Source organism: Humulus lupulus, chromosome 1 (assembly GCF_963169125.1).
Source record: "Humulus lupulus chromosome 1, drHumLupu1.1, whole genome shotgun sequence".
Lineage (NCBI taxonomy): Eukaryota > Viridiplantae > Streptophyta > Magnoliopsida > Rosales > Cannabaceae > Humulus > Humulus lupulus.
In genome coordinates, this window is record NC_084793.1 from 21,933,198 (window position 1) to 21,946,183 (window position 12,986).

The 12,986-nt window shown below is 30.4% G+C and overlaps 1 protein-coding gene across 1 annotated transcript; it reads left to right on the top strand.

Moving 5' to 3' along the window:
- The first annotated feature begins 8,140 nt into the window (after window positions 1–8,140).
- On the top strand, window positions 8,141–11,627 carry LOC133788870 (receptor-like protein kinase 7). The gene is made up of 2 exons (XM_062226499.1): window positions 8,141–10,904; window positions 11,054–11,627. The coding sequence occupies exons 1-2, from the start codon at window positions 8,315–8,317 to the stop codon at window positions 11,461–11,463; spliced, it is 3,000 nt and encodes a 999-aa protein (XP_062082483.1). The 5' UTR covers window positions 8,141–8,314; the 3' UTR covers window positions 11,464–11,627.
- Window positions 11,628–12,986: the final 1,359 nt, after the last annotated feature.

Below are 12,986 nucleotides of genomic sequence, written 5' to 3' on the forward strand. Positions count from 1 at the left end.
TTAATTTTTAAAGTTAAAAAAATTTGCATTGTTGAATGTTATAATATTTATTTTTCAAGCTAAATTTTTCTAATTGAAATTATTCATACAATAATAATCTTTTAAAAAAACACATACAAATTAGTTTGCTTGAACTTATTTATGTATTTATAGATAAATTTAATTGAAATAAAATAAAATAAAAAGTTGATGGGGGGCTTGACACATGCCTACTTATATGCGGAATAATATATTATTTGGACATGACTAATTATTGAACAATGATTCAATGAAAGTCATTTGTACATCATTAAGTTATTAATAATAATGTATACAATTATTATAATGCCCCTCAAGTGATTTGTATATACTTACTTTTTTTATGTACCCTTTTCCTAATTATATAATTAAATTCTTGACTTGAATGAATGCAGCTGCCCAAAAAGAAGAAAAAAATTGCTGATTAGTGCTGTACAGCTGAGTCCCAGTACTATATATGGAATATATTGATAGAGTTAGTACTGGTATTTTAAAGAAGAATCGTAATCTTTCTAGATGTTAATTATATATATATACATATATTTATACTATAGATGAATTCATTCTACAATTTTGAGAACCATAGACAATATCCTACAAATCAATAATGACCTTATAATCCAAAAAAAATAAAAAAATAATCACCTTATAATTTGTCAATATATGATTGGGTTTTTTTCAGCTGAAGTCTTTATTCTTTACACTTTGTAATACTTAAGTTTCGAAAGTTTATGTTGTATTAGTTGGGTCCTCAACTTATTCAAATGGTATCATTTAGGTCCCTAAATGCTATTTTTATATATTTTTTCTTTCAAAATACATAAATAAAATATAAAAAAAGGTGAATCATTCTTAAAAAAAAATGAACCACTTAATTTTTGACAAAACCAAACATGACATTGAAAAAAAAAATTATTTTCATGACATTTCAAAAAATATTTAATAGTTTTACAAATTAAATTAATTTTTCATTAAAAAAATCTTACCTATATTTTTTTAATATTAATAACTGAACTAACTTGATATTATCAATATTTATCATGTACATATTTATTTTTATTTTGTAATTTTTTTCTATAATGTAACTTATAACAAATCATATATATATTGGATACAAACAACGTTCAATGCACGTTTGCTTAGTTTTATTTATAGAATATATTAATTGTATTTATTAAATTTATATAATTTTCATATAAATTTCAAATGAATCTATTAATTGTATTATAAGAATCGCAATGAGTGTCTTAAAAAGTCCAAAAGTTGTTTTTAAGACTCGCATCTAGGTGAGTGCTTTAAAAAAGTATCATAAAATGGTGTTTTTGTAATAGTATAACTACCTGCGAGAAGAAAGAGATATTTCCCTATCAATTATGCTCAGGCATAACCCGGGGGCAAGGGGGACAGTATAAATACAATCCCTCCACCACAGTGGAGGGGGTTCAGAAGAATAGCCTACCGAACAACATTAGGGGTATACCGAGCAGTTTCACTCAGTATTTAGCAGGGACTCTGCCACATTGTATTTCTTTTTACACATAGAAATCTACTTGTAATCTCTAGTGATCTTGTGTAAGCCTTCAAGATTAATGTAAAACTAAGAGGACGTAGGTCTTTACCGATCTTTGGGGCCGAACTTCTATAAATCATGTTGCTCTTCATTATTTATTGCCCACCATTACTAGGTTCTTTGCTCATTTATTGCTCATTAATTGTCTAATTGAAAACTCTCTAATTAATTATTTGACTCTGCGTCAGTTGGCTAAAAAACAAGTCAACATATATATAATATAATAACTTTTTTAAACATAAATGATAATTTTTTTAAATCAAAATTAAGATTATGTATTATATATTAGGATTTTTACCGGGAAAATACCCAATGTTTATACGTTGTTCCACTTTTACACCAAATCTTTATTTTTCGCGGTGAATATACCCAAACTCACATGAACTGTGTCTCTGTCACTACTTAACCCCTAACAGCGTTAAAAACGCTTACGTGGTCAATTGTGTGTACAAACCCAGACACAAATACGTGTTATTAGACATTGAAGTGAACCAAAGCTATAAGTTGACAAGGGTATAACTATCCAAACTAACACAAATAGCAGCACTATTATTATTTGGCTACTTGAGAGACTGAGAAAAACAAATCAATGGAAGTCAGTGGCTGTGGTTGGTGGTGGCTCAGCCTCATCATTATCCTTCTCTTCCTTCTCAAATTCATTTCTGGAAGAAGCCCAACCCTCCCTCCGGGACCCTTCACCCTTCCCATAATCGGCACCATCTTATCCCTCCGCAAATTCATCTCTGACCTCGAGCTCATCCTCTGCAACCTCCACGCCAAGTACGGCCCCATTGTCTCTCTCCGCATCGGCTCCCACCCCGCTGTCTTCATCGCCGACCATCACCTTGCCCACCAAGCCCTCATCCACAACGGCGCCATATTCGCCGACCGCGCTTCCGCTCTCCCCACCACTAAAATCTTCAACAGCAACCAACACAACATCAGCTCCGCCAGGTACGACCCAACCTGGCGCCTCCTTCGCCGCAGCATCACTTCCGAGATCCTCCACCCTTCGCGGGTCTAGCTCGCAAATGGGTTCTCGATATTCTCCTCAAACGCCTCAAATCCGATGCTCAAAGCGCCGCCGTTGGTGTTCGCCTTCAAGATTAATGTAAAACTAAGAGGACATAGGTCTTTACCGATCTTTGGGGCCGAACTTCTATAAATCATGTTGTTCTTCATTATTTATTGCCCACTATTACTAAGTTCTTTGCTCATTTATTGCTCATTGATTGTCTAATTGAAAACTCCCTAATTAATTATTTGACTCTGCGTCAGTTGGCTAAAAAACCAGTCAACATATATATAATATAATAACTTTTTTAAACATAAATGATAATTTTTTTAAATAAAAATTAAGATTATGTATATTATTATTATTATTATTATAATGATATTTTATAATATTTAAATATATATTAATATAGGTATTAAATATCTAGTTTTGTATTAAATATTATTATAATAATAATATTTTATAGTATTTAAATTTATATTAATATAATTAGTAAAAAATTAGGATTATAATAATATTTTATAACATTTAAATTTATATTAATATAATTATTAAATATCTAGTTTTGCATTATATATTATTATAATAATGATATTTTATAACATTCGAATTTGAAATTAAATTTAAATTTATATTAATATACTTATTGTATATGTAGTCTTAAATTAAATATTAATATACTAATAATATTTTATAATATTTGAATTTATATTAATATAATTAATAAATATCTATTTTTAGTTAGTTTTAAAAGTATATTCTGTTAAATATTTAGAGTATTCTATTAAAGTTAACAAAATAAATCGTTAAAACCAAGAATTTATGTTATTTACACATTTTTTATATAGATGAGATATGCACATAAATAACTTTATATACACTATTAAGTTAAAAAAAAAAATGAAATAAACAAGAATAAACTATATAGAAATTGATAATATCATGATAATCGAGATAATATAGTTATTAGTATTAATTATAAAACAAAAATGCAGGTAATAATATTTTTTTAATGAAACTTTAATTTAATTTTAAAAAATATTGTGTAATTTTAAAAATGTCATGAAAATATATTTTTTCTCATGTTATGTTTGATTTTGTCATAAATTAATTGTCTAAATATTTTAAGAATAATTCATTATTTATTTTGTATTTTTTATATATTTAAAAAAATATATTTATATTTAAGGATTCAAACGATACAATTTAAAAAATTTAGAAAGATACAAAATTAATATTTGAAACTTAAGTATTACGAAGTGTAAAACATAAGTGCTGCAAAAACCCCATTATGAAATTACTTTAGAGAATAAAATCCCGAGAAGCAATTTGCTTCCAATAGACAAAACCATCGTCAAAATCGTCTATATCGGTAGCATAAGATAGGTTTGATCAAATATTATATATATTATACCTTCCAATTTCTAAGTTCCAACCTCATTAATACTTATAATAATTACACGAATCTAAAAACAAAGATTCTCATTAACATGGATGCCAGTTTGTGATATAACTTATTAATTATATATATATATATTCATAAATAATTATTTACAACCTCAACACAGCTACTATATGTACTTTCTATTTTATTTTAATATGGTTGGTTTGTGAAAACCTTGTGTAAACACGACATAAATATATACTTACGAGTAAAAAAAAAACAAATTAACAAAATCGTGGCATTACTTTTCATTATTGTGTAATTTTGTCTTCTTCTCATCATCTTACCAAATAATACTAATAGTATTCATAGATTATATTGCAAAATCATAATACATATATATTGCAAACTATTTTTTTAATATAAAAATGTTTTGCAATAGTACATTCTTGTTAAAGTATATGACAACACACAATTGAATATCATATATGAAGAGAATATTATTTTAGTAAAATTTATTAAGATGATATTTTAAATAGTTTATTTTCATTAATAACTTTAATCTGATCAATAGAATTAAACTAAATAACAATTTTCCATTAATAATATTATGTTGGTAAATTTTAATTTGGTGTAATTTGGAATTTTTTTTTTAGCATTTCTCACTAATCAAACAATTATATGTACTATATGATTTGTAAAATATGTCATTTTCAAATTAATTACATCAAACTACTAAAATTTAAATACATTATTTAACATTGCAATGAAAAGGTATTTAAAAAAGTTGTATCTTTTCTTCTTTTTTTTTTTTCTCTTTGTGTCAAATTTTTTTTATGCAAACTTTATAAATGGATACAATTTATGACAATATTATCTTTTGGGAAAAGGAAAAAAAAGAGCATTCATGATATCATGATTTATAACATAATGCGGACTTTTTTTTAAGGATAAAATTAGTTGGAAACTTGGAATAGCAACAAGAGTATAAATAATTTATTATTATTTTTTAATGATATAAACCACTCTAAGCAACAATAAAGTTATAAATTAATTTAAAGTTATTTATGATTTTTATCTTTGAATTAAGATATATATATTTCCGTCTAATTTATCTAATGTGACTAACGATATACTCACGTAACTCTTTGTTTATTAATGTGTCTTACCATATCAGCATTACATGAGTATTTTTTTTTAATTAATTTAAAAATATTAAAAATATTTCTTTCTTAATTAAAATTAATAAATTTAAAATAAAATATTACACTAAAAATGAAACATAGTTTATAAAAAGAATTAATTTGTAAAATTTGATTTAATTTAAATTATTTTTAGTATAATATTTTATTTTAAATTTATTCATTTTTAATTAGAAATAAATTTTTAATTATACATCGTAACTAATACACATTAATAACTAAAGAATCATGTCAATATACTATTAGCCACGTTAGATAAAATTGTACAGAAATCTTATTTATATGAATAATTTAAGGAGAAATTTTATCTGCTTGAAAAAAAGAGTAATCAAAATAATATAATATCTTGGTCACAGGCACAAAAATCATAAATAGCTTTAATTTAATGGTACAAAATCGCAATAAGAGTGTTCACACGTAAGTGAGGAACATAAGAGGCCGCCGGTCTTGTCACAGAGTTTCGTGGCAAATACCGCTTTTGTTCTTTGATGACGTGGCAAGAGTGGATGTAAACGTGGCATCCTGAGAAGCCTTAGTCAAAGTAGGCGGCTCAATCCTGGTCTCTGATTGGATGAACCTAGTCAACTCTCATGCTGTAAAATACGACCACCTGCATTTAAATTAAATAACACTGTATCAGTCTCATTATAACTTTGGGATTGGGGTGGTGAGATTCTGACTCAAAAGCTCTATTTTTCTTTGCTTTCTTTTTGGACTCTGAATCTGATTGTGGAAAAAGCTGTTCCAGTTGTTTTGTCTCAATGTGAAACGACACATTTATGTCGTCGTTTATGGGCCATTGAAAGAAACATGTGGCTTGAAATTGATATCGAAAAGAGAATGATGTACACATTTATGTCGTCCTTTACGAGCTGCTGCAGCAAAATATTTGTATTGAAAGCACTGTACACTTACGTGGATTTGATATTAAAAAAACAAAGTGATGAATCATGAATGCATTATATTGATACGTGCATATAAATTATAAATAATTATATTCATTTAAAGTGAGCGTAAAAAGACATGTTATCTTATTGTTTATGCTTGATGAATGTGATTATGTGATACTTTTTTAATATATGATTTTTTTTTTAAGATAAGACAATTTTTTTTTTTTTTGGCTAAATAGAAAGCTTAAACTAGTTGGAAGGAGGGTTTTCTTTCTGTGACCTTATGTTATTTCATTTGATTGACCTCTTCATTATTTTTTATTGTTTTGTGGTGTTTGTAATCTTCCTAAAAAAATATCATATGAATGTATGTGTTTGGATTATTAGTATTAGAAAACAAAATTTTTATAATAAATATTGAAAACTTTGATTGAAAATGATCAACTTAATAAGAAAAAATATCATTTTAACCCTTATATTTTTCTCAAATACGTAATCGACTCTTGTGTTTTGTTCAATGACAATTCGAATTTTGTATTTTACAAAATTGATCAAAATAGTACCCTAAACTCAATTTTTGCTAAAATGTTTTTAATTATAAAATCAATTCTTAAATCGTTGGATATGAGATAGATTCACAATAATAGAGAAAGTAGTTAAATGAGCTAAAAAAAAAATATTATATTTGAAAATATTTTGATCAAAATCGGGTCTAAGGTATTATTTTGATCTGTTTTGTAAAACACATACTTTGAATTATTATTTAGCAAAACATAATAGCCGATCGCAGTAAAAATACAATGACTAAATTAATATTTTTCCACTTAATAATAATAATAAAAATAATATTGTAAAGTTCTGACTTTCATGTTAAAATCTATATTTATATGAGAAATGATATTATGAAAAAAGTTTATAATAATTCTCATATTTTATAAAAGTATTTTATTTTTTATTTTTTACTTTTGCTTAATATATTTCCATATATATAATTAAAATAAAATAAAAAAGTGTAAGAGGAAGGAAGAGATAAAATAAGCTACAGTTGGTAGTGACCGCGACATGAGAGTCCTAAGTGGACTATACGAGTACAAAACATTGGCTCAATTGAAAATACTTCATTCTCACCTTCGCCGTCTGACGTTTGAGTTCCACAATTTCACAACTTTTTATGACCTTTTTACATTCAACAATTTTGACTTGTATTGCATGAAATCAATTCAAGGAATAATAATTATAGAGAATCTAGCACACACTCTTTATCACTCGTTTACCAATTTTTTTTTTTTTTTAAGAGTAATGTTATTTGATATTTTAAGATGTCATTTTATAACGATGGGTTAGCGATATTTTATAATATTTATTAAATTTAAATAAGTAGGACCTAATATTGGATTGCACCAATAGCAGTATAACACATACTTGTGGTATTGGGCACCAATAATGTTCTTTAGCGATTCTCTTTTTTCAACTTATTATTTTTACAAAAATAATTATTTATCACATGTTTATTTCTCAAAAAGTCCAATATTGGCATAATTACAAGAACATTAATATAATTAAAAAATCATAATTTACTTCCCATCACTAACCATAAATTAGCTCCAAGATTTAGCTAAAATAAGCAATTAATCTTGATGAAATGGTCAATATTGTTGTAACGGTTTCTTTATTATTTATTTGTACTTGAACATCAGTATAAGTTTGTTTTCACTGTTATTATATTTTAAGAATTAGCTTCTCTTACTTTGTTCATAATATAATATGTACTCTATAAATATTCAATAATACCAATGAAAACGATACATGCAATATAATTCATGTATGCATCTCTATCACTCCATAGGTTTTCTTTTTCTTAATCCAAGAATTTCTTTCTTTCTTTTTTTATTTTGAAAAATTACCATTATTTAACAACTTTACAACAATTTTAAACAAATTATTTCTCCCACTTAACACATATATAGTATTTTTTATTTATTTATTTATTTTTAAAATGAAGCAAATATAGGCGCACACCACCACCATGCATATTTGCATGACTGTGTGTGAAAGAGCTCAACAACCTTGCGTGGCTCAATTTTCTTTCTCTCTTTTTCTCCTCAAACACGTGAAATTTCAAAACCATAATGTGAATTCATGAACTCACATTCATAGCCGCCATATCAACACTACTACTCTTCTCCTTCTTCTTCTTCATCTCACAAAACTTGGGCTCAAGAGCTCAGTCTTGACATGTCTTTAGCCCAACTGGGTTGCCGATCATGGCTCGAGAGGTCACCAATGGTGGTGACGATGACGATGACTCTGTTCTATCTTTCGTTATTAGTCTCTCTTACTAAGGGAGCTGACTATAACGAGCTTCAGCCACTCTTGAAATTCAAATCCGTATTCGAAAAATCAAACACTGCCCTTTTCAGTTCTTGGATTGAAGATGCTAATTCCATCTGTAACTTCACCGGAATTCGGTGCAACTCGAATGGACTCGTCTCTGAAATCAATCTCCCTGCTAAAAACCTTTCTGGGGTTCTTCCTTTCGACTCGATATGTTCGCTTCGATCGTTGGAAAAGATTTCTCTCGGCTCAAACTCTCTGCATGGAATTGTCAGCGATGCTTTGAAGAACTGTACTCGTTTGAAGCACTTGGACTTGGGTGTGAACTCGTTTTCTGGTAAAGTTCCTGACTTGTCCACTTTAAAAGAGCTAACGTACTTGAATTTGAATCTTAGTGGGTTTTCGGGGCTATTTCCATGGAAGTCACTTGAAAATCTTACCAATCTAAGTTTTTTGAGCATTGGTGATAATCCATTTGATTCAACTCCTTTCCCTTCAGAGATTCTAAAGCTTGAAAAATTGTACTTTTTATATCTCACAAATTCAAGTCTTTATGGTAAGTTTCCTGAGGACATTGGCAATCTAACTCTGCTTATAAATCTCGAGCTTTCTGATAATAGAATCAGTGGTGAAATCCCAGCTAGTATTTCAAAGCTTCAAAATCTATGGCAACTCGAGCTTTACAACAACTCATTGAGTGGGAAACTACCGAAAGGTTTTGGAAACCTTACGAATCTTGTGAATTTCGATGCTTCAACGAACATGCTCGAAGGTGATCTTTCTGAGCTGAGATCTTTGACCAAGCTTGAGTCTCTTCAACTTTTCGAAAACCAATTGGAGGGAACGATTCCTGAGGAGCTTGGGGAGTTCAAGAACCTTCATGGACTGTCATTATACCGAAACAAGTTGACGGGAATGATTCCTCAAAAGATTGGCTCTTGGTCAGGAATGGACTTCATCGATGTGTCTGAGAATTCTCTCACGGGTCCGATTCCACCTGACATGTGCAAAAATGGGTATATGTTCGATCTTCTTGTTTTACAGAACAAACTCACAGGTGGGATTCCTGAAAGTTACGGGAATTGCAAGTCTTTAAGTCGATTGCTCGTAAATAACAATTCGCTTTCGGGAATGATTCCGGATGGAATATGGAGTTTGCCGAACCTTGAAAGAATTGACCTTTCCATGAATCAGTTTGAAGGCTCTATGGGATCGGGTATAGCTCAGGCAAAGTCTTTGGGGCAGTTAGTTTTGGCGAATAATCGATTTTCAGGTGAATTACCTGATGAGATCTCTGAAGCTTCTTCCCTGGTAGAAATTCAGCTGAGTGGGAATCAGTTTTCCGGGAAAATCCCGGAACCAATCGGAAAATTGAGTAAGTTGAGCAATCTTTATTTAGACAACAACCATTTTTCTGGTTCTATTCCCGAATCATTAGGCTCATGTCGTTTCATCTCTCAAATAAACCTTGCCCATAATTCACTTTCCGGGAATATCCCAGATAGTATTGGCTATTTACCTAATCTAAACGCCTTAAACCTCTCGGAGAATCAACTCTCCGGTGAAATCCCAAATACTCTGTCTTCGCTTAAGCTCAGCCTTCTTGACCTGTCAAATAACAAATTGACCGGTCAAGTTCCGGAATCCCTCTCCGTCGGAGCCTTTAAAGACAGTTTTAACGGAAACCCAGGTTTGTGCTTCGATAATTGTTCGTCGAACCATAGAGATTCCGGCCATTTCCGTACGTACATGACATGTTTAATCGCCGTAGTACTAGTCCTGCTCATATCGTTAGCTTGTTTTTTGGTCCACAAGCTAAGAAAGAACCAAAAAACCCTTTCGCGCCCATTAAAGCAGAACTCATGGAACATGAAGCCGTACCACGTTCTGAGCTTCACGGAGAAAGAAATCATCGACTCAGTCAAGCCGGAGAATCTGATCGGAAAAGGAGGGTCAGGAACGGTGTACAAGGTTTCTTTAAAGGATGGGAAAGAAGTCGCAGTGAAGCACATATGGGCTGCCACGTCTGATCCCAACGAACGGAGGAGCTACCGGAGCACGGCTGCGATGTTGAAGAAGAGTAAGTCCCGGTCGCCGGAGTACGACGCCGAGGTGGCGGCGCTGAGCTCGGTGAGGCATGTGAACGTGGTGAAGCTGTACTGTAGCATCAGTAGTGAGGACAGTAACTTGCTGGTGTACGAGTACTTGCCTAATGGGAGCTTGTGGGACCGGCTGCACACGTGTCAGAAGATGAAGATGGAGATGGGTTGGGAGGTTCGGTACGAGGTGGCGGTCGGAGCTGCCAAAGGGTTGGAGTATCTCCACCATGGCTGTCAGAGGCCAGTTATTCATAGAGATGTTAAGAGCAGTAACATTCTGTTGGACCAGAATTGGAAGCCTAGGATTGCTGATTTTGGACTGGCTAAGATTGTTCAAACCGGTGGGGATTGGACTCATGTCATTGCTGGGACACTTGGCTACATTGCTCCAGGTACTAATTAACTTTTTTTTTTTCTATTGAATTGGGGAAAATAAATTATTTTGCAGAGTCCATTTTTACCAATTGTTTTATATATACAAGTGTAGAAGTATGTTATGTTATGTCATTGATAAGTTTGTTTTTATTTTGGTGTTTTTCAGAGTACGCATACACCTACAAAATCAACGAGAAGAGTGATGTTTATAGCTTTGGAGTGGTATTAATGGAGTTGGTCACAGGAAAGAGGCCAGTGGAGCCAGAGTTTGGAGAGAACAAGGACATAGTTCATTGGGTTTATAGCAAATTCAAGAGCCAAGAGAGTGTGATTGATTTGGTGGACTCAACCATATCAGATGCTCAAAAAGAAGATGCCCTTAAAGTGCTGAAAATTGCAGTGCATTGTGCATCACAGGTTCCAACTCTAAGGCCCTCCATGAGAGCGGTAGTTCAAATGTTGGAAGAGGCCCAACCTTGCCAACTCACTTCCATAAGTGTTGTTAAAGAAGGTGAAAATAGTCATGGCCAATTGAACAATGGCACCAAGATGATGTTAGAGAAGCCAAACTACTAATCAGCTTTGGATTTTTTTCTTCTCAATTAGAGAGTTTGTATGTACCATTATGCAACGGCTTAAACAATAGGTATCATAGTCGTTTGCCCTGTTTTTATAGGCTCAGCTGTATATGAACTATTTTGGAAGATGATAATAATATTTGTAGCAAAGCATTCTATGAACTTGTTTCTATGAACAGCACAAGGCTTACTAGTCTTTTTTTGATCTGTTGAATAAAGGGTCTACAAGAGATAAAAATTACGGGCAAAGAAAATGCCTTAAAAACAGAAGGCCAACAAGTTAATTTGCAAGAGTTTTTGGGCCTTTTAGATAGGTCAACAATTTCAAGTGTATGAGAGAATATAATTACTTTGTATTGAATGTCTGTTGAATATCCAAATCAGTAGTCACGAGAGTTTTATTTTGGTTTAATTAGAACTTATTATTATCTTAATTAAAGTCACTTAATTAATCGAGTATTCAATTGTGTTAGTTCATAGATATTCTTGTGATCATGACACGAGTCACGGAGTAAGTAAGATAAGCTAATAATATATGTAAAACTAAAACTATTAAGATTCATTTTTTATGTCTCTTATTATTCGTTATTTGATAAGTGTTTTTATAATGATTTATGTTGCTACTATTTCTTTATTCTTTTTTATAATTTTCTAGTTTACTGGTTGATATGCATTTTCCTAAAATGTTTAAATGTATTATCATATGTACTTGTGAAATAATAAAAATTTGAAATGAAATTAAAATGTGAGATAAATTTGGTATGAGATCAAAATGGCATGCAAAGAGAATTGAACAACACTAGAATGAACAGAAGTAACTTACTAAAATGTTATACATAATAACATAATATATATTTTAATATAGTGCATTCTATTTAAAACAAATATAATTAATTGAAAAAATATATTATGGGTAATATTTTTGTACATATTTTGAATGCATATCATTAGACATTTATATTATGTGCTAAGATTTATAAATTGAAAACTTACTGCTTAACTAGTGGAAGTTGTAAAAATCATGTAGATGTGTAATTATATTTTATTTAGTCATTCATAAAGAATAAGAAGTTTGCAACTTTCTGTTATAGCAATGCCGGCATTTTTAAGAGCAAGGAAGAGCTACTCGAAACTTAGAAAATAAGAGCTAAAAAAGAATAAACAATTTGAGAGATAAAACTATATTTGAGCTGAATTATTATATTGACCATAAGTCTGCATGTTCATCACATTTGATTAATCACATACTTTGTTTAACTAACATCCAATTATTACCTCAGAAGTTGTTTCACTCATACATACTTTTATTCTGTTAAAAAAATTTATGTACACAAACACCACTACAAAAAAAAAAAAGCTTTCTCGTTACTTTGTAAGTTGAATTTCTCGTTACTTTCTGTGATTTTCACAAGTGACATCTATTTGAATAATGAGAAAAGATCTATAAAAAACAACGAGAAATGAGAAAACTCCTTCAAGAAAAGAGAGAAGAACTTTCTTGTCACTTTTCATATTGAAGAT